Source organism: Silurus aristotelis (genome assembly GCF_946808225.1).
Source record: "Silurus aristotelis genome assembly, chromosome: 2".
NCBI lineage: Eukaryota > Metazoa > Chordata > Actinopteri > Siluriformes > Siluridae > Silurus > Silurus aristotelis.
This window is the reverse complement of record NC_139575.1, coordinates 23,375,227-23,402,245: the sequence shown is the minus strand read 5'-3', so window position 1 is coordinate 23,402,245 and position 27,019 is coordinate 23,375,227. Positions and strand designations below refer to the sequence as shown.

At 38.8% G+C, this 27,019-nt stretch overlaps 1 protein-coding gene and 1 long non-coding RNA gene across 2 annotated transcripts in view; both read right to left on the bottom strand.

Annotated features, from left to right (window-relative positions):
* tox2 (TOX high mobility group box family member 2) overlaps positions 1–16,420 on the bottom strand; it is a 109,956-nt gene extending 93,536 nt beyond the window's left edge. Inside the window, 1 exon segment of the mRNA XM_083530232.1 lies at positions 11,833–16,420. Coding sequence (XP_083386358.1) covers positions 11,833–11,934 — 102 coding nt within the window. The 5' untranslated portion in view covers positions 11,935–16,420.
* A 6,593-nt stretch (positions 16,421–23,013) lies between these two features.
* Positions 23,014–23,609, bottom strand: LOC310722493. Its single transcript, XR_014532392.1, has 3 exons — positions 23,524–23,609; positions 23,363–23,444; positions 23,014–23,246 (listed from the first exon to the last, which is right to left on the bottom strand). It is a non-coding gene; the product is annotated as an uncharacterized lncRNA (long non-coding RNA).
* Between the last annotated feature and the right edge of the window lie 3,410 nt (positions 23,610–27,019).

The following is a 27,019-nucleotide window of genomic DNA, read 5'->3' as shown; positions in this document are numbered from 1 at the left end:
TCATTGTATTTATGTAACGCTTCCTTTAAAAAGTCCCTCATCAAAACTGCAACGACAATGAGAACGCCGATTATTTGCTGGGAAGAAAACACACCATCAGAGTATGTAGTGGTAAAGTTGACTACCCCCCCCCCCCCCACCACCACCCCTTTATTTTTATTGTTTTTCTTCTAAGCTGATTCTGATTCCATTTATTTTTTATTGAAAAATGGTGGCAATTATGCCAAAAAAAAAAAAAAAAACACCCACAAGAAGCTGATAACTGCCTGCTTTTACTTGGACCTTTTATTTAATTACCTTTATTTATTTCCCCTAAAATGCCTTGTGAAACAGACCTGAAACAACTGGAGGCTCACAAGGGTAGAACAGCAACAGCCGTAAATCAAAGAAAGGCCATTAGAAACCTGTTATCTGCCCTAAGTCAACATATCTAGTGTCCATTCTGGAATTACAGCAGCTCCACATGCCTCACACACACACACACACACACACACACACACACACACACACACACACACACACACAAACACATGCACACACACATATACATAGACACACATACACACATGCACACACGCACACTTGTGCAGGGGTTAAAACACTTCCTGACCAAAAAGTGCAATACTGAAAGCCACATACACGTGGGTGACAAAGAACCTGTGCTCACTGCGAGATGCCATCCTGTTTGGTTGAGGCTCTGCTGCCACAAAGATATTTCCCATTTTAAACATAGCCAAGAAGCCATATGTACCAGATGATCCAAAACAATGGCTTTGCCTATAACTCGCATAGATTTCTTTTCATGTCCATGGCACCAGTGTGAACCGGATCCGCACCATTACAGCTCCACCATTGCTATTTCATCACCTTTTTTTATACTTCAGAAAGTAATATATATATTTTTTAAATGCCAAAATTAAACAGGAACACTTTTATGCGGCAGCCATGCATAGGATTCTCCTAAAGGAGAAAAAAAAAATTTAAGCCCTCTTTAGCTTTTTATTCTTAGACAGAGCAGACATCATTCAGCACTTTATGGGTTCTCGACCACGCTGGGTGGATTAGAACAATAAACCTCTTTCTTTAGAGTGACAGTCGGAGTGTGGCAACATCTGGTGGCAGGGCTCATTTGGGTTTCCACACCACTGATTGACATTAGAGTCATCTGAAAAATAATGTGGCCTAGAAAATATCTTGTCAAGCCCTACCGTCTCTAACCCGCCATTCCTTTCTCTTAGGTTTCCACCCTAGTGATTGACACTGCAAAATAACCTTCCCTTTCCCACCGAACGTTCACCTTCCCCCATTGATATAATGAGGAGCAGGGGAAATATAATGCATAAAAGAGGGGGTTGCTGTCGTAGCTACTGCTGAACCCATCACCACTTCCTGGAGTGGGTGGGGGTGTGTTAGAGCACCACCGCACACCACTGTAGCTATAAGGCGGATGGGTAGGAAATGCAGGCCCACATCAAGGACCGATTGATCCTGATCAAAGTGCCCTAAAAACAATGAAGGTGACCTAAATTAATACTTCATTTCGAGGTCATACTCAAACTTATACTCATCACGATAAATAACGCACAATTAACAATTTGATTATATAGAGCCGAAAATAAGAAAAACAGGAAAATGTGGATTTCTACCATTTCGGGTTTAAAGACACACAACACACAATTTGACACACAACAATCCTTATTATTATAAAAAGTGCCTCATCTCCTATTTTAACAAGGCTTCTATGCAAAAAAAAGTAACAGTTAACAAGTCTTGTATTGTAATACAATTATAATATATTATAATTGAAGTAAACATCACTGCATATCATGGCAGCGTATAATCCTGTCGAGGCGATTAAGGCTACATTGTAGATACCAACTCATTACTAATCGTACTGCCACGTTGCATTTCAAAGAATTTGACTATGAGTGAAACAACAAGGGTCAAAATAAACCGACTATTCACACTGCATCGTTAACTTCGACGGTAAGGCTTTTACATTGTTATCGCTCCGATTCACATTCAGCCACTGAAATCAGAGTGCATTCTCGTTAGCGACAGGTATTTTGGTCTCGCAGCACCTGCAGCTAAGATGCTCTACGTTATGAGCTGTGAGATCTTCTCTCAGCAAGCCTTGGCATCTCAACAGATAAAGAAAAAAAAGGCTTTTTCTTTTTTACCTCTGCTATTTCAGCAAATTTTCAACAGAAGTCCATAGCAGTCCTTTTTTTCTCCCCCCCATGTTGGGGAATCATTATTATTTACAGTGTGCATTAGTGAATCAGTCTGCTATTCAGCGTCCAGCCAGCAGCCATTCAAACCCACGGCCCCTGCTCACAAGGGCTCCAACTCTGTCTTTCTGCCAAGGCCAATTAGCGCAATGCTGGGCTAGCACTCCCACTGCTACTGACAAGCCTTTACAAAACAGCAGCTACATGAAGCTAGTTTACAGGCTTCGTGTAGCTGGATGTAGTGTGTGTCTGAATATTATACTGATTTTTTTTAACACTGGCCCTGCTTCATATTATGTACCTCTACATAAAATGAAGCAGGGCCTGTGTTTAAAAAGAAAAATCAGTATAGTGTTTAATTACTGGTGTGCACTTAAATTTCTCGCTGTTTTTTGCTAACTATGCGCAACCAAATAAACAAACAAATATCCCACACTATATATAGAAACAAGGCTGGGGCTGATTTCTATCTAGCCCAGACCACAGACTAATGCAGTGACATTAATCAGTCCTATCAGCGACAGTCATGTCAGATGATTACATAGAGCAAAACGCCCCATAGCCTGCTTCGCTTAAGCATCCATAACACCTCATCAGTGGTGATCGAGAAGGCGCCTGTGAAATATAGTCATGGGACGTAATGAATGGGAACGAGGTGGATTATTATCATACTTTATTCGCAAATGGCTTTGGAGAAGAAACTAAAAATAGACTGACAAATCGCATACTGTCCAGTCAAAGTACAAAAGAACAGATGACAAAAAACAGAATGTATCGTGGGATGCTTTTTTCCATAAAGAGTTAGAAGAATCGTCTGTTCACCCCGTCTGGTGTTTGGAGGAAACTTGGCAAAGAGCCAGTAGGGGCTCACAGTCTTGAATGAGTTAAAACCAAATAAATAAAAAAAATCACAAATCTGATCTGTCTCCAAGTGTAGTGTGATGGTGTGTGATAGTTTACTTTACATCATTCTCATTATGCCACTGGCGCGACTTGTATGTGATATAATGTATTACTCAACTCTAATTGCATTGCTGAGTTAGTGATAGATAGTTCAGATATTCACATTTTTACAGATGAGCAAGTATTATGATATTTATAGATTCAAATCTCTACAAATATAAAATGCCACAAAGCATACATGCTTTTTCCATACTGTACCGCCACACAAGTAGTTACGAGCTCCAAAAATTGCTTTACGACTGTGACTTCTTTCACGAGATCCAGTGAGAGAATGAGAAAGAAAGAGACAGCGGTCCTGCCTTGAATTTTACACCTTGCAGCTGTAATTAAAAGTTAATGAAACTTAAGATTGACCCCATTTGCAACTCACCTTTCAAAATTCACCCACTGACACTGGTGCTGCTACATATCTCGACAGTGGAGAAAAATATCCTCTTTGTTTTTGCGGTGTGGAATCATCCACTTTGAAACAGCAGAATTTTAAGACCGGGATATGCACGTCACAAAATGCATCGGAGAGAAAACTTTCCAAAACAATTTTTCATGATTAGTACTACTACTATTAATAATAATAATAATAATAATAATAAATAATTGTTTGTAAATATTCATTTACTATTTGAAGATTTCATTGACTATGGTATCATTCCTTGAATTTATTCTTTTACCTAGTTTGTGTCCTTATATACAAAGTACAGCGTCTCAAAGAAAATAACAGGAGGTAAATCAATTGCGAGGCTTTTCATAACTTACGATACTCCCATATTTTGGGCTCAATCTACTTTTTCTTCCATATGAAATACTAACAATGATCAAACACATCCACTCATATCTAAAGCATACTGTTTTACTGGTAAAATATTTCCTTTAATATTTTCCTGTACCAGACTTGACTTTGTGTTACTGATAATTTAAGCACAATAGCTTTAATTTCATTTGCTGAAGTGTTTCCACTTGTGCAACTGAATTGTATACTGCTATACTTTTAACAAAACCCACCACATTTATGTAAAATATTAGCCTGAAAGTCCTTTCTGCTTTCAAGTTTCAGGTGTGGGTTCACAATATCAAATGAGGAATGAAATAAAGCATGTTCTTCATCTTGTAAACTCATAATATGGACTATAAAGCTAAAGTGGCTGACAAGGTGAACAACAACAGTGTGGATTTCAGGCAATTAGATTACATGCGCCTGTTGCCATGCTGGCATGCCAATGCTGCCCACTGAATTCTTGAACCAGAATATTTGGAATGGATTATTTGAATAATTTTCAATGTATTTTATGCAAACTCGGAAATGCTAAGCTTGAGCAGATCAATTAAGCAATGTTATCCGTTTGTCGAAAACAGGGAGAATTTGTGTAACAAATAGTTTTAAACAATTTAACATGAGTAAAATGTGTTTTGTAAAAAGTTTGAGGACAAAACTGAAAAAAATCATGCATTTCACTACTAAAGGTACCTGAGTGAATAGAACAAATAATAGAATATAAATCTACAGGACTGGATGTTTTTTTTTTTTTTACTTCAAAATAGAAAATGAAAAATGAACGCTACATAAACAGGACTAATTCAAGATGCTGTTGGATGCTTTGCAGCGTTTTTTTTCTGCATTTTTGGCAACCAAGAAATTGCTCTTTAAGTGTGCAAATGCTGACATTATTCATCACACTTTGATGGTTTTGGTGGCCCTTTATTTTAGCAAAAAAAATGTCAGCCAGAACTGATATATTAGTCAGCTGGCTGCATCAAATCGAGAGGGATCAATGATGTGGACACTTTTAGTTTCCGGGAACCATAAGGTCGGCTCATGCCCCCGCATCTCTCAGCCGTGTGGAGTAACACACACACACACACACACACACACACACACACACACACACACACACACACACACACTAGAGCATGGCTCTGACTCATGCAGAATGCAGAGTTCGCACCATGGGAAAAGTGTCACCAGGCGTAGGGTACGCATCGTAACATTTCACTTTTCCTCTTAACTGCACACTATGTGGTTTACTACTCGTTTCTGAGCAAAACACCTTTATACTTCTTTTTTTTTTTAAATAAGTATGAAAGGTATAATTTGCACACTGCAAAATATGTGACAACATGTAATTTGGCTTAGAGATAGAGATTTACAAGTAATTTTTTTTGGACGTTTTATCTAGCATTCTTGAGAGCAACCGAATCATTTTCACACACAACGAGGACTTCGATAACTGTCATTTGAAACTCATAAATATTCCTAACGGAGCTGAGCCTTTTTTTTTTTTTTTTTTGCCCCGTGTCTACCTTTTTTCTTTTTCTTTGCTTTATAATACGAGTGGTTTAGCTCTTTGCCTGGTGAGCACAGCAAGCTTCTCTCCAGTCAGAATGAATAGGTAACCCTTAAATGCAGTCAGTTAGTCTGTCTCTCTGTCAGTTAGACTGCTTCTTTCTGCCTAATTACCCTTGCCGTGTGTAAAATGGAGTGCTGTGGGCCAACAATTGCGTTGTGTCTGCCTTGCTCGTAAGTTGGTCGCGGGTAAAAAGCATTGCCAAAAGAATAAATGTAAATGGCGTATCTTATATTTGCACAGTGGTTGAGTCATAGGGGAGGGGGAAAGGCATATTGACTGTAAACATGGTCGTAGGGAATCAGTTTAGGAAAAGAGGAACAAGCACTTTTCACTGTACACGAAAACTGAACAACAGTTTCCTTGCTGATAGCGAGTGCAACCAGCTGGATGGAGAGCAGGAGGATAAATAAAAAATTAAAAAACAACAGAAGGCTTGTGCTGAGCAAGAACGTAACTGAATTTTGTAGTGTAGGGATAGAAGAAGGTATCAAAATATAGAAAACAGACTGGTTTGTCTGTGTGTGTGTGCGCGCGCGCGCGTGTGTGTGTGTGTGTGTGTCTATGTGCGTGTGTGTGTGTGTGTGTGTGTGCGCGTGTGTGTGTGTGCGCGTGTTAAATCAGTACGATTGTACACCTGGGGCTTATTCCCATCGAATCATATGCTCCATAGATCTTGCCTCAGGGTGTATTATCAATGTGAGCACATTACACACACATGCACGCACACACACGCACACGCACACACACACGCACGCATGCACGCACGCGCACACACACACACACACACACACACACACACACACACACACACAAGCACACAGACTGACTCATTCACACAGTAGCATGCATTATTATTATGATTAGTCGGCCAAACCCATAGTGCTTGAAACCCTTTTGTTTCTAGGAGAAATTTTTCTACTTCATTTTTAATGATTTTTCTCTGTTAGCGAGAATCATGCAGACCAAACTGCAGGTCATATAGATAGGTTAGCTAAACAAGAATGATGCTTCTCATGTCTGATGGTGGCTTTGTATGTTTGTGCTTTATATTCTAGCCCAAATCTCGAGAAGCGGAGGTCCTCTGATAGCTTGGCTTAACAGAAAACAACTTACAAGTTGCACCACTAAAACCCATCTACTTCGATTTTGAGCTCATTTGCATAAAATGCAAAAACCTAAATTGGCAATCTTTATTTTTTGTCATAATCTTTGATAATGCTGGTGTCAAAATGCTTGCCAAAATCTGAAGCTCAATTATAACTCAAATGGGTGCTCGGACCATTATTATTATTATTCGAATTATAATAGTTATGATTGTTCTTGCCGTGTTTCCATTGTGCTTCGGTGGTCTGTATTGATTTTATTGTCATTGAATGTTGTTACATGTTTTAAACATATAAGCCATATATTAACACTTTGGTTCGGTGCTGTGCTACACAGTTCCAGTAATTGCTCTGCTTGGAGTTATTTTTAGTTGGCTTAAGTGGACAAGTAAAAGCTGCAGAGAGAAACAAAGAGAAAGAGAGAGAGAGAGAGAGAGAGAGAGAGAGAGAGAGAGAGAGAGAGAGAGAGAGAGAGAGAGAGAGAGAGCGTGAGAGAGTGAGAGAGAGAGAGAGAGAGAGAGAGAGAGAGAGAGAGAGAGAGAGAGAGAGAGAGAAAGAGAGAGCAGAGGTTTGAGTAATGTGCTGAGTTCACTAATGGGTCTTCAATGTATCCTTAAATGAATCAAGGTCTTTTACAGTCATCAAGCAGGTAAGAGAGAAGCTGTCATTCCCACCCCCTCACTGATTAGTGATTCGGAAATATATTGAAAGTGTCATTTAAAGTTTGCTGTAACTTTATATTGATGGGATAAACTGGGCCATATGCTTTAAGTTGGAGACTGGTATGCAATTAAAGCAGGGTTGGGGGGGTTGGATTCATAATTTGCGGCTGTTCGATGACTTCTCCAAGTTATATCCAGCATCACGTGAAACGAAAGCACATATTTGTTTAACATAGGTACTGTTTCTCCTATGCTTCATCATACAGTAGATTTTGTCTCAAAATAGGATTTCCTGTTTACTGTAAATGTTTGAAAATACACTTCTCCTGCCACACTGTGCTCCAAATATGCTCGCTAATGGCCAAAAGTGGTTGAGCGTGCTCGAAACCATTGATTAATATTGTTGAACTTGGCAGGGCTGATTATATTAGAGCTGTGTTTGCTTGAGTTTGTCTCATTTCATCTGAAGGTTTGTACTGTAGTGTGTTACGGTGCTATACAATAGGGTTAGAAGTAGGGTGAGTGGTGGTGGTGATGGAGGTGGAGGTGATGGTAGGGGTGGTGGTGGGTGTATGTTTGGAGGCTGTTCTTGAGGTGAATGGAGGGGGGGGGGGGGGGGGCTTCTCATAAACTTTCCAACTTCATTTTTTTTTTTTGCGAAGTGAACAAGCCCGGGGCTATACGCACAAATCATAATGCATTCAGCAAATATTCTCTGGACAAAACATGCATTTATGAAGAGATGGCCTTTACTGGAGGAATGCATAGAGAGTATGCTTAACAAACAATACACCCACACACAAGAGAGAGAGAGAGAGAGAGAGAGAGAGAGAGAGAGAGAGAGAGAGAGAGAGAGAGAGAAGATATAAAATGAATTTGTGAGAGATAATAGCTTTCTATATTACCACTGTACAAAATGGTTGCCACACTGCTCTAGCTGCAAGCTAATCTCAGTCCCAGCAATACTGAGTTCAACATGAACGCATAGATAAACTGCAACTGAACAGATCAAAATAAAAAGAAAGGAGAATGCCTGCAGATAGACTCCAGTTTAGGTTAGTCTTGACTGTGAAATGTGCATGGGCTCGAATTAAACAGCACAGCACCTATGAAACAATTAGTAGAAACGCATGGCTTTTTGCTTCCAAAATCCTACCACTGCATGCATATCACAGGATGCATGACATAAGCGCTCGAATGATCACTTGACTGCCTGTCGTCTATTCATCACTTCCTTGGTGACTGCATTTTAATGGTTTGCGATGATAACAGCGCTCATTGTTTTATTTTAAGGCAAGCCAAAGTGAGCTACACTACATTAGGTAGAGACAATGCTAAAAAGAGGTATTATTATAAGAGGCATTTAGAAAGTTTTTCTTGTGCTTATGAACTCTAAGTAGGTTAAGCTGCTTATGTGCATGCAAAGTTGTTTCTTTTTTGTGGCAAACATATTTAACAGATTCTTGCGCAGGACCTTTATTAGAAACCAACGTGTGTATCTGTTCCTTTGTATGATTATGCCACTCTCCTCCAAATGCTGCTGCTGACAGACAATTTAAATTTCCTACAGCAACAAGCAGTCCATTATTTCATCCTCGACCACCCACCACTTTCAGGTGAGCTAGAACAGCACAAAAGAATCCATGGTATTAATTCTCAGCCTAATTTCTCCTTATAACGTGGGGTTTCCTCTATACCATTTCTCTACTGCAAGATCCAGTGTACAAAAGTAGATGTTAGAACACGGCAGCTAGAGCACATTAACATGTTAGCAACAGGAAATGAGAGCCGCCCATTATAGTTGGCCTAGTTTTGCAGAACCATATCCGGTTCAAGGGATGCCACAGATCCCAAGTGCATATCTCAATGCTCTTATTACACACATGCAGGCTCCTATAGGATGCACAACCTTCCAGGCACATTTTGAACATTTGCTTTATTAAAGCAGGCTCACATAAAGGGGCCATTGTGGCCGAGAGAGAGCAGAAGTTTCCCTTCAAATTTGCTGCATAATGTCCACTTGAAGAAAAAAAAAAGATCATTTTTCAGCATGTGCAGTCGGCATACTGTACCCTCTCTGGCTCGCCGGCTGATCTTTTCCATATGTTCCAACCCACAAGCTAAACTCTGCGACACACTTCTATAAACACACATCACCAAATTATGAGTTACTTACAGGGGGAGATGTGGAGTTTTAAGTGCACTACCATAGGGTGAAGAGCAAAGCAAATACAACTCATACATCAAGGCCTTCTATCCATTTTGTATCCTATATCTCTCTGCTTATAGTTCTCTTATGACTTTTAGTTATCATTGCCCTTTGTCTGAGAGACTACATCTGCCGTGCTCACGTTTTATTCGGTGCTCAGCTCTGAAAAGTTTAAATATAACTGCTCTGTGGCTGTGATTTGGAAAACAAAATGTCCAAAGACTCCAACTTGGATGTGACCATAGTATGAATTACCATTATACGCACACGAGCAGGGAGTCACCAGGACGAACCACCGACAACTGACACGACGTGATGGGTTTGGTGGCAGATCGATCACAGATGCCTTTGTGCTTAATGTGCTGCCCTCAGAACGGCAATTCAAAAGCAATTTCACCGCCGCACCATTCAGCTCATTAATTAAAATATGTCCTTGGTCTTCAAAGAGCAGCAGCTGCAAACCATAGAAATAAAGCTATAACAACAGACATGTTCGTTGTTCTACATTATATAAAAGAAAATACTGTCTGTTGGAAAGATCGTAAAGCATTCATGCCTTTACCTACATGCAAGAGTTGTTGCATTTTTTGTTGAAGGATTTGATACAGTACAGCATGCTTGTTTAATTTTTTTTCATTCGGGTATATACACAAATTGTGCAAATACGCAAAGTGAACGCAAGTGCATGCAGAGCTTCCAACTAACGTTCTCCATCACTTCTACAAGAGCGTGATGACTTGTCTTACATTTGAAACACATCTCAACACCGGTTATGTGAATATGTTTGGTTTGGACCTGAAAGCTGAAGAAGTTTGAACTCTTTACACACACCGGCTTAAGTTCTCTGAACACCACGTGAGTGAAGTGTGCACTTTCTAACTCATTAAAGCAAAGAAATTATACAATACAATTAAATTAAAAAAAGATCCCATCCGTTGAAGGAACATCTAACCAACTCACAAGCTGTTCGACTTTAAGGCCCTGAGGCGATACACACTCCGAACACACACGTCTATTCTCATCTCATATTGCAATAACGTGGATTAGCCTACGCCCTATGACTTCTGCACATGGCCCAGAGACACGAGTCTTCTCAGTGTCGTTCTGAGTTCAGCGTGTTGCTATTATTATTAATATTATGATTTTTATTATTATTATTATTAACACTATTCTTGTGTGCAACAAAAGCAGGTGACAAAAATAGAGCGCGCGCTCGCCTGCTTGGTCATACGGGATATATAAATATATGTATATATCAAGATGGAGATGGTGATGGTGGTGGTGGTGGGATCTGGGGGACGAGGCGGGAGGATGAATGAAACGTTTTATTGTGTTGGAATTGAGGTTTAAATAGCGTCCTGTGCATTGCACATTGCCCTCCGCTGACCAATATGAGAATCCGATTAGCTGAGAGGCGGTTAGAAAAGAATTAGACGGCGCGGTAATGAATTGCCGGACTCGGCTCGCACGTGGAGGCTCGCCTACGTCACTTTCGCAGGGCTCGAGCGGCATCAAGTGTAAAGCTGAGCATCATGGACCAAGAAGAACACAAAGTGAAGGAGAAATAGCACCCAAAAAAAAAACAACCCCAACACACCAAAAAACACAAAAATACGCAAATGCACATTACTATTTTTAATATATATATTGTTTGCATGCCGAAACCTGCACAAATTTTCCCTTCGACACAATACTGTTCCTGTATGCAAAAAAAAAGTTTCGAGACGAGCGGGCGCGTGGAAACTCGTGCGTCTCGTGCAGTCTGATCCTCTCACGTCGGGAGCCGCGGTTTCCGTCTCCAGAGGCGCGACGTCAAATTCAGCCACGCGCCCTTGTTGTTGTGCCACCAATTAGCCAATAGCCAGAGAGCAGCGCGCGCTCGCCTTTTCGCCTCCAAAACAATTTCATCCGAAGCCACTCAAACGCTTGGATTGCTTTTTGGAAACTATTTACATCCCATCTTCGTCCCGGACCACGCGTTTCGTGTATGCATGCATGTGCATGCGTGTGCGCGCGCGTGTGTGTGTGTGTGTGTGTGTGTGTTTGATTGCCTTTTTAAGACGGACGCGTCTCGGGCGCGCGTTTTGCAATTGCGACCTGCACACCTAAAGGAACAATAAGGAAGGTAAAAGAAGGTATGGGACCCACCGGCCAGCTTTACAACTTCCGCACACGGAGTTGAGCCGCGCGGCATGGACGCACCAGCAGCGCGTTTCGGGAAAAGCGAGGAAAGAAAGTAAGTCGGGAGCGCGCGACGGAGGAGGAAAAGAAGATGAAGAAGAAGGAGAAGATGCAAAGCATGGTTGCACTTTGGGGTATTACCTTGTTGCAGTGGTAATAGTCCAGAGAGGCAAGGCTGGAGTCGGTGGATAATGTGCAGGAGCCCACGCTCGAAGGGGGTGCTGGATAAAATCTCACATCCATCGCCCGCTCCGCTCCACTGAAGGCATGAAAACAGGTTCAGCGTCTACGATTCTCTCTCTCTCTCTCTCTCTCTCTCTCTCTCTCTCTCTCTCTCGGGCGCGCGCTTGCTCTATTGTTAACCCAAACAAAAAAGAAACAGAACGATTGAAAGAAGAAAAAAAGGGGTTGAGTCTCTCTCTCTCTCTCTCTCTCTCTCTCTCTCTTTCTCTCTCTCTCTCTCTCTCTCTCTCTCTCTCCAGGCGCTCTTTTTTTCCTCACATCCGTTCGCGGTTTTTCACTTCAGCACGAATAAAAACAGATCAGCCGCTCTATTTATGCCTAAGGTTAATGCACTGACTTCTGGATGTGTTCACCAGGACCGAGCGCTATTCAAAAATACTAATAATATTTATAATCATAATGAAGTTCACTTTCAGAAGGCAGGAAATAGTGCACTCTGCTATTCAAGTGAATGATAAGAAATGAAAAAGAAAAAAAAAGAGCAAAACTTTAAAGCTGACAACTGCGTGCGTGTGACCTTTTTCACGAGCACGGCGCTGAGACCCGTGCTGCTCGCGCGCAGTGAACGGCTTTGGTATTAAATTCACACACTCTGGAGTAAGTAGCTGGAGAACGCGTCCATGCGCTCAGGCTCCATTGGGAAACGCCAAGCGACCTCTGCCGACGGGAAAAGGAACAGACCGAGAGAGCGAGCGTGAGAGATGGAGAGAGAGAGAGAGAGAGAGAGAGAGAGAGAGAGAGAGAGAGAGAGAGAGAACGGGGTACCAAGCTTGACGATCAATCATAATTAGCGGAAAGTAAAACCGGAAATGGACAGTACATCGAATGAACAAGTTCAAGACAAACATGGCTGCACTGGGATTTGCCCAATCAGTGTGCCTAATCTTCAGGATTTGCATCACAGGAGTGCATTCACGTTTTGCACACGCTCGTTTGTGACATATATCTTTAACCTGGATCATATTTCAGCAAGATTAATTATTTATGCCCAAACTGTATCCCATATACCAGCTCATATACTCTAATCCCTGTATCAAAACATGCACCTGTACAAGTGTCAGAGATATGCTCACAGGTCCTTTATTATTTACAATATGATACATTTAAGATCGTGAACATGAAGTTGGAGCTGTTCAATTTGATAGATGTAATTTCCCTCATTTCAATCTCATTTAATATCACAGTCCAGGTAACCACAGTATCCAGGTGCTGGAAAGATGATATTTTAAAGTTTCGGGTGTGGATTTTAAGCCAATTAATTTAATAATGGTTTTGCTTTCACATGAGCAACTTCTAACCACCTGTGGTTTTAACACTTATCTAACTAACACGTAGACGCATAGACTCGCTCGTAAGATGTTAAAAGTTGACCAGGAAAACTTGATAAATTTAAAACTTAAGTACAGAATCGGGTAGCAGCAGTGCAATCTTTCTAGGGGTGTCATAATAAAGGAGAGGGTTGTGATATGGCATGGCATGTTGGGGCATTGCCCAACGAAAGGCATATAGTCTCTGTTTTGGTAAGAGTGCTCCTTGTTTCTTTCCCGAAAATCCAAGGATCAGATTCTTTAAGTAAATTTACATGTATGAAATTCGGTAGATGCCCTTAGATGCCCAATAATTATTTGCTTACATTTTTTATTTTTTTACGACTGAGAAATTAAGGGTTAAGGGCCTTGCTCAAGGTCTCGGTGGTATCTTGGTGGTGCTGGGATTAAAACATTTTAACCACTAAGCTACTACTTCCCCTGAAAGTGAAAGCACTGTAAGTACCCCTATAGGCAGGCACCAAGCCATCAAATAATGCGCTAGAGTTTTGCAGTTCACATCTACACTAGGGTATACAGTGTGTGGCGACCAATGCATCGATACATAGTGTGATCACATCCCCTTTAACCAAAAACTCAAAACTCCAGTCTCAGTTGGTTAAAGGGAATGTGATCTCACTATGTATCGATGCATTGGTCGCCACACACTGTATACCCTAGTGTAGATGTAAACTGGACAGTGTCTAATGGTCCTGAGAAGAAAGGTTAGTGTTTTAAGAATCAGGTAGCAACTTACTTATCACATTTTTATACAACTGAACAGTGAGGGGTTAAGGGCCTTGCTCAAGGGCCCAGTGGCATCTTGGTGGTGCTGGGATTTAAACTTACATCTTTCTGTGTCGAAGTCCAACATCTTATTACCCGATTTACCACCTCCCATTAAGTAAGAAGCACAGTGAGTGAAAGTTTTTGAGAATGAGGTAGTGGACGAAGTCCATGTCTTTCATGGAACAAGGTATGCAAAGCCTGTGTACTAGGAGTCAGGCTCTGGGCTTCAACAAATCTTTGTTGATGAACATGATGGTCTACACAGTGCGATCGCAGTTCTAGACCCGAAAAAAAAGGCCACCATATCTGCTGTCAGCAAACTGTGCTTTCTTGACTTCTTACTATGCACATTAGTCATAACTGGATGTGGTCATTGTGACTGGCAGGTTGTTTTGGGTCAAATTTGACTCTGCATCATGTTCTAAGTCCATCAGCCATTCATACTTGGGTAAGCATCAGTATTTTCAGCACAGTCAGCGCAGGGGATGTCTAAACGACAGACTGCCCTTTTAATATGACTAATACCAAAGCCTTGACCACATGGTGTCCATCTTCAGAGTTTAAACGCTGACTTTTTGAGTGCGTGCCTTGCAGCATGGCTCGGGTCATCATGCAGTAGTTGTTGTGGATTTGGAAAAAAGCCTCTCAAACACTGATGTTGGACAGTGTGTAGCTACAGGTCCACTAGACAGTCACACAATAGGGTGTGGAAATCTCAGACCAAGAAAAAAAAACTCTGTGGAAGAAACTAAGCTGCTGGTAGAATGTAGGATTTGTGGCCCATGTTGATGTTTTAGCAATCTGGCTCACATCTCAAGCACATTTTCTCGGTGTATGTCATTACGCAATAATTAGGAGCTAATAAACATCCCCATTTATTACGCTGAGGAGAAGCAAATCCTCCGCAGCTGCCCTGTGTTTGAAACGGTGCACCACTCCCTATACAAATGCACTGCGGCGAGTCTGTATGTAAGCTATTCTGGCGGCGAATCAAATGTTTCACTTTGAGCAAACCATCCAATATATGTAGGAAATATCTGCAAAGCTTTTTTTTCTTCTTAAATGGGTGTTTGTGTGTCTGCTGGCATGGGTGAGCTGCCATTGTCATCACAGTGGGATGCTTGTGTTCTCTCCAGGATAGTGTATGTATATCAAGCTTCTTTTTATGCAGCATGTAGTGTCCATGTGTGTGTGTGTGTGTGTGTGTGTGTGAGAGAGATAGGGTCCTGGAGTGGGAACCTGCTTAATAATAGTCACAGATGGAATACTCCATGGGTGTGTGGAACCAGTCAAAGCCAGAAGAAACAGCTTAGATGTTCATGTGAGTGTGTGTGTGTGTGTGTGTGTGTGTGTGTGTTTTGTGTTAAAAACCTTTAAGTTAAGGTTTTTGATAGGTTACAGTAATGCAGACATGTATACTGTATAGGCAGAATACAAAGACTGAATACAAAGGATGAAATCCTGTGTGTGCATGTGTGTGTGTGTGTGTGTGTGTGTGTGTGTGTGTGCATGTGTGTGATGTTGTGCATTGTGGTTTACATGGTTTACATGTTGCATGTTTGCTCACGTTAATGGATTTAACAAGCTCTGGAGTGCTTCATCATCATGGGATTGGAATGTATGGTGCCTTCCCTTCCCGCATCCATCTGTGTTCAACAGAACGAATTAAAATCTGGCAAAGGCATTCTAAAAATTAGTTTTATTTACTACAATGGATCGGCTGCTATGCAACAGCCAAGCGAAACCAATTACAGGCAGGCTTTAGTCTGCCTTAATCACTCCACCACTTAGCCAATTAAAAGAACAAATGAAGCTTCGCCTTTTATAGTTTGAATGAAAGGAAACAGACCACATTAGGGGATGTAAAAAAAAAAATAAAAAATCCAAAATAATTAAAATGGCAGTAATGAACTTTTTTTCTTTTTAGATTAATGCAGTAACTCTCTCTCTCTCTCTCTCTCTCTCTCTCTCTCTCTCTCTCTCTCTCTCTCTCTCTCTCTCTCTCTCTCGCTCTCTTTCTCTCTCTCTTGCACACACACACTTTTTTTTCTGTTACTTTCTCTTTCTCGGCTCAAACATATAATCACTACATTTCTCTGCATTTCTGTAAACTGATTTTTGTGTACATGTATAGATGCGTACTCTTCTCCGTATTTGTCCATCGCAAGTAAACACAAGTACATACGAAGAGGTTACACAAGTGTTATTTAATGTCAGAATGATGAGCGCATCAGGGAAGTCTTGCTTTATCTGAGCTGAGCTTGTCAAATCGAGCTTCCATCACAGCTCGCCTCGATGAACAAAAGCATCCACTGTTCGCATTACACTCATCGTGCCTTATCATTAACTATGCTTGAATTTTTTTTTTTTTTTTATGTGTGTGTGTTTGTGTGTGTAACATATCTATCTATATCTGTATCTGTATCTATATATATATATATATATATATATATATATATATATATATATATATATATATATATATATATATATATATATATTTGTAAAAAAAAAAAAAATGCAGTCTTTTTTACGTACGGAACATAGTTAAAATCTGAGTTTACTCCTTCAGGAACATATTAAGTGTCGGACAGAAAGTTTGTTTAGTCTCTGCCAAGAACTTTGAGTGCATTTTTCAAATATTGTTATTAAATTTAAAAACATACACAGCAATGCCAGGGGTAAAAAAAAAAAAAAAAGTTAGCGCAGTGTCACTGTGGCTACTCACTCCGAAATTAGTTATTAAATGTAAAACACACACACACACACAAGAACACACACTTACATACACATCTGTGTAATGTGCACAATTACTTAAATGTGGTCTAATAAATGTTAACTATTAAATACAACTTTTCCATTTATTTAATTTGATTAATCAAGTAAATTTGTGCCACTTTAGTTAATTACTTAATTTAATCAATATAATAAAAAAGGGTATTGCATTAATTTAATTTATTCTATTTTATTTGTAATTTTGTATTTTTTTTTATATTTTATTAAATATTATTTTATGTTATTTAACTAAGCAGCCATTTGTTTAAAAATGTAAACTGCACATGTTCACAAATGTTAATAATAAAAAAAACGACAAGCAATTTTATGTTTTGCATTTTTTTTCCCCAGAGGTGTGTATCGAACCATGAATTTTGTGTATCATATCACCCCTCTATCATTACACCCCTATATATATATATATATATATATATATATATATATATATATATATATATATATATATATATATATATATATATATATATATATATATATACATACATACAGTACAGACCAAAAGTTTGGACACACCTTCTCATTCAAAGAGTTTTCTTGATGGGGTGCTGCACCAGATGACCTGGCCTCCACAGTCACCGGACCTGAACCCAATCGAGATGGTTTAGGGGTGAGCTGGACCGCAGAGTGAAGGCAAAAGGGCCAACAAGTGCCAAGACCATTTCAGGTGACTACCTCTTGAAGCTCATCAAGAGAATGCCAAGAGTGTGCAAAGCAGTAATCAAAGCAAAAGGTGGCTACTTTGAAGAACCTAGAATATGACATTTTTCAGTTGTTTCTCACTTTTTTGTTATGTATATAATTCCATATATAATTCCACATGTGTAATTCATAGTTTTGATGCCTTCAGTGTGAATTTACAATTTTCATAGTCATGAAAATAAAGAAAACTCTTTGAATGAGAAGGTGTGTCCAAACTTTTGGTCTGTACTGTGTATATATATATATATATATATATATATATATATATATATATATATATATATATATATATATATATATATATATATATATATATATATATATATATATAAAATACTAAAATGGTTGCTAAAATGTGAGGGGTATGCTCACTTTTGTATACTGAATACAAAATATAGTAGTACTGAATACTATAGAAATGAAACTTGGATATATTGGATAAATATGTAGCTTGTATAGCAGTACAAAAGTGAGTGCACCCTAAGTAAACATGTAAAAACTTTCCAAGTCCAAAGTGTCAATATTTTGTGTGTTATACACAAAATATTGTTATCTAGCACTGTCTTAATCCTCCTGGGCATAGAATTCACCAGATCTGCTCAGGTTGATGTTGGGATCCTCTTCCACTTCTCCATAATGACATTGCGGAGCTGCTGGATGTTAGAAACATGGTGCTTTTCCACCTTCCACTTGAGGATGCCCCACTGCTCACACAAAATATTGACACTTTGAACACAGTTTTGACATGTTCACTTAGGGTGTACTTACTTTTGCTGCCAATGATTTAGACAATAATGGATGTATGTTGAGTTATTTTTTTAGAGGACAGAAAATGTGTACTGCTATACAAGCTGCACATTGACTACACTACAATATATCCAAGTTCTATATATATATGAAACAAAAACAAACACTCTTTTTTTTTTCTCATGACAGGAACAAAATTACATTCAACAAAAATCTGTATAAATGCTGTACAAAATTGTTTTCATACAAACAGTCAGATTTTCCAGCCGTTCCTCAGAGATTCCTCAGAAGTTTGTCGAGCAGCTCTGCTTGGCTACACCAAGAACCGCTTAACTGTGTGGGTGCATTACAGCAGCACTGCAGTAAATTCTGACAGTAGGGAATATCACAAGTAGCCAAATAACGCTATAACTTTTAACCCTTTTTTCATGCAATGACACTTTTTCTAGTTCCGGTTTTTATGGGTTTCCCCCTAAAGTTTCCTGAAATTATTGTGTCAAACTGATCATCAGAAAATGGTATATATCGCATTTCTCACTGTTTGATGCGAGGGTGTGTTGTTGTTTTTTTACCGTTAATTGGTGTTAGTTTTGTGCCTGAGCTTTGTGTCTGTTCCAGTATGTTAATGAACTAAATAGAATTAGAAGAAGTACTTAAAGTTTCGATTCTGTCATGAGCTGGAGGAGGTACGGCTGGTGAGTGTCTGTTAGTCACGTATGAAGTATATTTAATTATATTTGTGTTTGTTTTAAATGTATACATTTTTTTTTAGTCTCACTGATAGATGCATGCGTTTTGTTTTTATTTCCTTTTAGGTAGGATGCTATGTTAAGTGTATTGTCCATTGGATATAAATCATGATCTTATTGTCTCCTGTGGAAAAAGAGATTATATTATGTAACCATCACAACCATTTTTTTCTCATTATGCAGAATGATGTGTACAATACAAACCAACTGCTGAATTAGAAATGTAGCCTTCTGCCGCTTTTAAATGGCGTCTATTTCTTTTCCTATCTGCCTGATGAGGGTTTGATGGGTTTTTTTCTTTTTTTGTTGTTATTGTTGTTGTTTTTTTTTTTAACTAAATTGAAATTGCTGATTTGAAGCCATTTCTCACTGCTCACATTTCTCAGTCTCAGTCTGTACTCTCATGTCTTCTAAATAACACTCATAGCGTTTGCATTATGAATAATAATGCAGGGGCTTGCTTACTTGTAATAACTGTGACATTTAAAAATCAAAACGAGTGCACTCCACTCACTGAAGAGTCGTATTTTCCCTGCAACAAAAGCTTTGACTCAGAGCCAATGAAATGACTAAGATCAGCAGTTTGGTTATTGTCAGGCTTTCTGCCATTTTACATTCGCCTTTTTATCCACTCAACTCTGTTAACCTGAGAAAGAGGTGGCAGATTCAGACGGCTGAAAGTGAAAGTCGCTGTTTGGTAAAAAAGAAAATGTGCATATTCTCTCGATTTGTCTAATTTGTCTTCCCTTTGCTTCTGCATTTTCTGTCTGTCTGTCTCTCTCTTTCTCTCGCTCTCCCTCTCTCTCATTTCTTCACACATTCTTTTTATTTCTAGAAGCCTTCCACAGTAACATGCCACCTAAGCATGTAAGTCCATTTCTTTTAGTTGTGTAACACACAGAATGAGGGAAAGAGGAGAACTAGAAGGTATTAGGTTGAAGTGTTTTTGGGTTTTTTTTATGTTAAAGAATTAAAGACTGATGTGTCTTTCTTTCCTTTTACAAGTAACTGATGAACGTCTCCACTCTATTAAAGAGCATGTGGGGTTGGATGGTATGCTTCTACACCAGCAGCTGTGTTGTGTTTTAATTAGGGAAGACAAGGATGAGACGAAAGTAGTGTGAAAAATACACATAGTGAGAGGTGAATAACAGTCACCTTAAAATAAATCTTGTTGCTGTATGTATTAAATGTTTTAATAGAAATGCCTGGATTGAGTTTTTTACCTATGTATAAATTTAGAGGCTCATTATATTTAATATATTTATAGGACATGCACTACAATAATAGTGCAGTCAAGCACTAGTACAAGTACAGTCTTCTCCGGTCATAACTATTTTAATGGCTATTTTAATGATTATTTAGGGGATGCCAGGAGATAATTACAATCAAATTGAATACAGGTTTTAGAGGCCTGTCAGAAGAGAGAGGATTAATTATAAATGTAACACAAAAGCACATTTTTCTGACTACTTCAAGACCACATACTTTTTACATTCTCATAAAAAAATTGCTTTTACAGCTATTCAAGTGGAGTGTTATCAAAGGCAAATGGATCCTTTCATGCTCTCCTGGGGGCATTTGCATTAAAATATGGCATTAAAGTTTTCTTCATATACTTTTCTTATTATTGCACATTTTAATGTTATGCACCTGGCAATGCACCACGAATATACAAAGTTCTAGTTTATGTCTGTTTTCTTTGTTAATAATGCAGCTGGTACAAATAGATGGAAAGATTTACACTTCTCCAGTCGATAGCATTGCACCTGTCATTAGAAGCATACACAGACATACACAGATACACTCGCACGCACAAGAAACAGACGCCCGTGCAAATTCCTCTTGAGGACTTTGTTGTTCTATGACACGTCATATCCTGTGTCTTGTTCTAACACATCACATAACGACAGCATAATTATCAAGGAAAGTTTGATAACAGGAAGGCAACACGAATTTAATACAAGTTCAGTATGACTGTAAGATGCATTCTACAGAGGACCAACACAAGCTGCAGGAAAGTTACGCGTTAGGTATTTATAATTAACATAATGCAGTCACAACTTTATTGTGGATTTCACACAGGATTTATCATGCTTTATCAAGCCATGGAAGAAATATTACTCGAAAAAACAGCGCTGCTTTGATTTACAAATCTGAACTGTTAAACCAGTAGTTCTTGGCACAAATTGTTTGGACTTTTTGTATACTCATGGGAAATAAAAAAAAATTGATCTTAACAATAAGCCATTCGTCAAAAAACGAGCAGGAACGAAACATACTCCTGAGTGCTCCTGTGCCACCATTTAGTATTTTACATTTGCTGCTCGGGGGAAAAAGTTAAACAATAGGAATTTTAGCTACAAAGTTTACTTGTCCATAACGGTAAAATAAAAAATAATTATAGCAGTAACACACAAACAATAATATTACATTACATAAATTTACATAAATTACATAAATGCATTAAGAATATTCTTGGTTTAAAAAGATTAGTCTTTATTTGGTTATCTGCCACATTACATGCAGCTCATCAAGAGCCTGAAAACATGCCTATAAATGGAACTGATATATATATATATTTATAATTCCCATCATTATGCACATAAAAAGGTGTTACTAACAGTCTGTTGTGAAGTTAGCATGATAACACAAACACAAAATAGATATTCACCTGGTATCCTCTGCAGTGTTAACAGATCAACAAAATGGAGCACAATGTAAACGCACTTGTAAAAAGAAATCATCACGGTCTTTTTTTTCTATACTCTTCTATACTATATGTACATACTGTATAGTATAGGAGAGTATAGACATATGCATTATACAGTATATAATACTATGGTCCATGACCTATTGAACTAACATTTATTTATTGATAAAAACCTCCTAGCACTTCCGTGCATTTATCCAGGCTGCTCTGGATAAGGGTATGTGCATGTGTTTCCTTCAGGTTCTCCGGTTTCCATTAACCACTCTAGAGCTAAAATCCCCACAAGCTGTACTGAATGTGTAAATGTGTGTGAATGTGTGGTGTTTGACCTGGATGACCATACATTTACATTTATGTATATGTATGTGGTATTAGGCAGAAGCTCTTATCCAGAGTGACTAATTTATACTGAGCGACTGAGGGTTAGGGGCCTTGCTCAAGTAACTAACAAATGAATAACAGTTTGCAACATCTTGAAGACCAGTGACATCGTCATCATTTTCTTGTGCAATATGTAAGCTATTGTAGTTGTTTGGTAATTAGCAAGCTAACTTTGCCTTGTTGTGGCTTTTGTCACTGCTGCTACCTCTGGAATCGAGGTTTTAGTTAACTAGAAAGAACGAAAAAGGCTTGAACTTGTAACATATACATTACTGCTTTTTGCTTATCTCAGCTTATTCGAAAACTTGGATCAGCCATAATACAGCACCCGTGCAGCAAAGAGGGTTAAGAGCCTTGCTCAGGGGCCTAAAAGTGATGGCTTGGCAGTGCTGGGGCATGAACCACCGTCCCACCATTCAGTAACCCAGAACCTCAACCAGTGACCTATGACTTCTCCAACAGAGAGCTTGTGCTGCTTTGACATTACAATACTGATTTTATAAAATAAGTTCACTGTAATACATTCTTTTTCTGATCAGCAGGCTGTAGTATCTAATCCCCCAAGCCATTACAATCTGTTGTCATGGTTTTTATGTTTTTTTTTTCATGACCTTCTTTGTGAAAGATTAGCTATTGACCACAAATAAAGTGTGCTATCATATATGTGGCCGTTGCAATGATACGCAGAAAACCAACAAATTCCACTGGGGTTCTTTTATTCTAATTAACAATATATAAATATCCTGCTTGTTAATTTTTTATGTGGAAGAAGATAAATGAGGAGTTGAATGAAACAAAATGACAGGACAAATATTTTTTTAAACACAAAAAATATATCATAAAAATAAAATAAAGTACTACCTGATATACAGAATCAGGTTTTTTTTATGGTGTGCAATATATAAAACGATAAACCAATATTTATCCAGTAAACAAAATACGGCAGTGGCAATTCTAAAAAAAAATATAAACAAATGCCTCAAGATTACATCATTGACCAAACTAAGAAAAAGTAAATTACTCCTCCAAGATCCTATGGCATGGTCTACTTACTTTCCAAACGTAGCCTTCAGTGCTACTTATGCTCCGATAGGCCGAACACACCAAGAGAACTCGTATAACTTGCACGTGCTACATAAATCAACACATTCATGAATGCTTAGAATTCTGAGATCTTTCTTAGAAATATTTGAAATACATCACATATATAATGCATTTTTAAACTAATATACACCTGAAACACTGACCTGATGCGTTAGCTCACACTATGCTAACCGTCACACCTCGAAATTTGTGCATCTGCACAAATTACTGCAGACATACATCACCCTTCAGAAAACAAGACAGGTAAGAAATTTGTGATCCTTTTTTAGATTTACTTTATAATCGATGATACTGGATCCTTTACCTAGAAAAACAGTACAAGTAAGGCCTATATCCCTATTAACTCCCCGATTTCCACTCTCAGGTGCACGCACATGCGATGACGTCACCACGCATCTCTTAATGAGCCCCTGTGTTCATTCTTACCAGGCAGGCATAATCTGTAGCACATAGAAATGAACGCACTTTAAACTACCACCCGGTTACATATATAGCACAGGAAACCAAAAGCATTCATCACTGGGCGTTTTATCAGAAATTTGAGGTTTTACATTTAGAATGAGCTAAATATATTTATATATTGTGCAGTGAGGCTTCTAGCTGTTACTTTTAGCTTGAAGCAAAAATGACCTAACTGCTGTACAGTAACATTCGAGTAGCTTAAAAATGAATGCTTTTACAATGTAAGCAGGATGCACATCACAGCATGCTAAACATGGTACACGTTAGCAAGTCTGAGCTAACCCAAAAAAGTGCAGTGGCAACAGGAGCGTTATTTTATGAGATTTGCTCTAAAATACTTTGCTCTAAAATATTTTCAATGAGCATAATCTTTTTATTCTTTATCTTTTTTTTTTTTTTCGGAAACCTAGACTAACTGAGTTCCATTACCGAGAAGGGAATACAGAGATACATTTGTAGAAAAGCATAAATCTCTAAATGATTATTTGGCCTTTGAGTGTTTGTGACAGAATCGGGGAAATATTCATACATCACCAGTGCTTCTCCTCGCATTTTCAATTGTACATCAAAACCCACAGTGAGAAGCCACAACAAGCTTGACCTTTACCAAACATGGAGTATTAAACAGTAAAGGTCACCAGAAGAGGGGAGTGCCAGAAAGAAAAGAAGCCACCATCCTGCACAAAATAATCCTTCTTCAGCTTTCATAGTCGTGCAATTTAGAGGCTATTTTGAAGAAAAGGAAATACAGACGTATAAACATTGAAGGCTTAATAAGTAATCCGCAGTTTAATCAAACCGCGCACAGCGTTTTATTAGGTTCCAGTCTTTTAAGTGCTACAAATAATATTGCCTGACAAGACTGTAGTTCAAAAGCTGCATGATTCAAGTGCACCTGTCAGCCTTCAGTCACAGTGTTTTTTTCTGAAAGACAATTTACATCCGATGCGTTTTGTTCATACACGAATGCAGCATTTATAAGGTTCCTTTTTAGTCAACATCGCTACATTTGTCACTCGAACACATTCAGAGAATCATGCAGAATCGGAATTGCGATATTTGTAATCGAGTTACGGGCAAAATGGATGGTACTCACTGGAATTCAATCAAATTATCTGTAGATATCTCAGATTGGATTGCTGGCAAATTAGATTTCCAGGTCTGATCTTATTCAATATTGAAAATGTCTAAAAAAAAAATATATAATAAAATAAATAAATAATCTTTGTGATACTATAAAGCATCAGCCCTGAAGCCATATTAAAATGTTTCGATGTCAGGCCATTAACGGAGAGCCTACGCCGCACTGAATAAACGATTCTGTATCAATTATGATGTCTCATTTAAATTGCTTTTGTCAAGCTATCATGTGGAAATTCTACCTGCGAGAGTTCACATTTCCGCTAATGTCATTCTCTCCGCAGTTGAAACTAGAAAATGTAAGAAAAAAAAGGTATTTACTCTCAGCATCATGCACTGTCTAGCAGACTCCTTCAGCTCTCACTCTCTCTCTCTCTCTCTCTCTCTCTCTCTCTCTCTCTCTCTCTCTCTCTCTCTCTCTCTCTCTCTCTTTCTCTCTCCCTTGGCAGTTTAGCTAATAAAAACAGAGATCTCTGTTTCCTCTTCTGTCCCTTTGTCCCCCGAGAGAAGGTAAAGCATTTAGTCATGGTAAGGACACACAGAGGCAGGAACACACCACTTATCAGATGGTAGAATCAGTGAGGCCTAACACTGGACACCTCACTAAAACTAATAAGCTAAATGCAGAGCTCAGCAAAGCGTCCGCAGGGCTTGCAGACACTCATTGTGATCATTATTCCACCCCAAACCGTGGGCCCCCCCAATCACATACACACACACACACACACACACACACACACACACACACACACACACACACACACACAAGCACAAGAAAGGAGTGATTTCTTTTTTACATGTTCAAGAATAATTATAATTTATGAATATTTTAATTCAATCTAATATTTTTTTAATTCAATCATTTGGGAAAAGCACTTTTTTAACTAAGTGTTTTATTTTTTTTTTTTCGAACTAAATTCATGAGAAAAGCTCATATCTGACAAATCTTTTATTATTGCCAAAAATTATGTACGAAAAGTTAATACACAATGTCCTCCAGCCATATGTGGGTTTTCCCAAAACTGTTACTACAAAGTCAGAGGCACACAATTATATAGGATGTATTTGAATGTGGTAGGATTACATTTTCTCTTCACTTGAACTAGGAGACCTGTTCCAGTATAACCTTATGAAGATATGGTTAACATGGGTTGGAGTGGAAAATCTTGAGTTCTGACCTCAACCATATTAAACAGCTTTAGGATTAAATAAAATGCTGACTGCATGCCAGGCCCCTTCATTCTACATCAGTAACTGAATTTGCTAACACCCTTGTGGCTGAATGAGCACAAATCTCCACCACCACAGTCCAGAAATCTAGTGGAACATCTTCCCAGAAGAGTGAACTCCCCTCCCTTACTTTGTCTCCAAAACGTCCTACATGAGCTGTCTCTCTAATAAACTTATTTTTAATCCTGTCCATCGTCGTCACTCCCAATGAAAACCTCAACATCTTCAGCTCTGCTACCTCCAGCTCCACCTCCTGTCTTTTACTCAATGCCACTGTCTCTAAACCATACAACATCGCAGGTCTCACCACAGTCCTATAAACTTTCCTTTCACTCTTGCAGATACTCTTCTATCACAAATCACTCCAGCCACTCTTCTCCACCCACTCCACCCTGCCTGCACTCTTTTCTTCACCTCTCTAACACACTCCCCATAACTTTGCACTGTTGACCCCAGGTACCTGAACTCCTCCACCTTCTCCACCTCTTCTCCCTGCAACCGCATCACTCCACTGCCCTCCCTCTCATTCACACACATGTTCTCTGTCTTACTCTTACTGACTTTCATTTCCCTTCTCTCCAGCACATACCTCCACCTCTCCAGACTCTTCTCAACCTGCTCCCTACTCTCACCACAAATCACAACATCAGTAGAATGGAATATACAAAAGGCACATACAAATCTTATGATTAGGTGTCCACCAATGTTTTTCTATATTGTGTATGTCCAGCTGTCATGAAATCATTTTATTTTGTTCATTTATTTCTTATTTATTTCTTTATTTTTTTTTTGTGCTAAATTTCGATTTAAAACTTTTATTTTATCTATTTCTATCTGGTCAAAGTAGTGTATTAAGGATCTATGCAGGAAATCTTTTCCATGAAGCAAAATCCACATTGACATTAAAGAGCCTGCATAGAAACTACTGTTTGCATTATTGGTATGTTTTTTCTGTCTGCATTTTACCA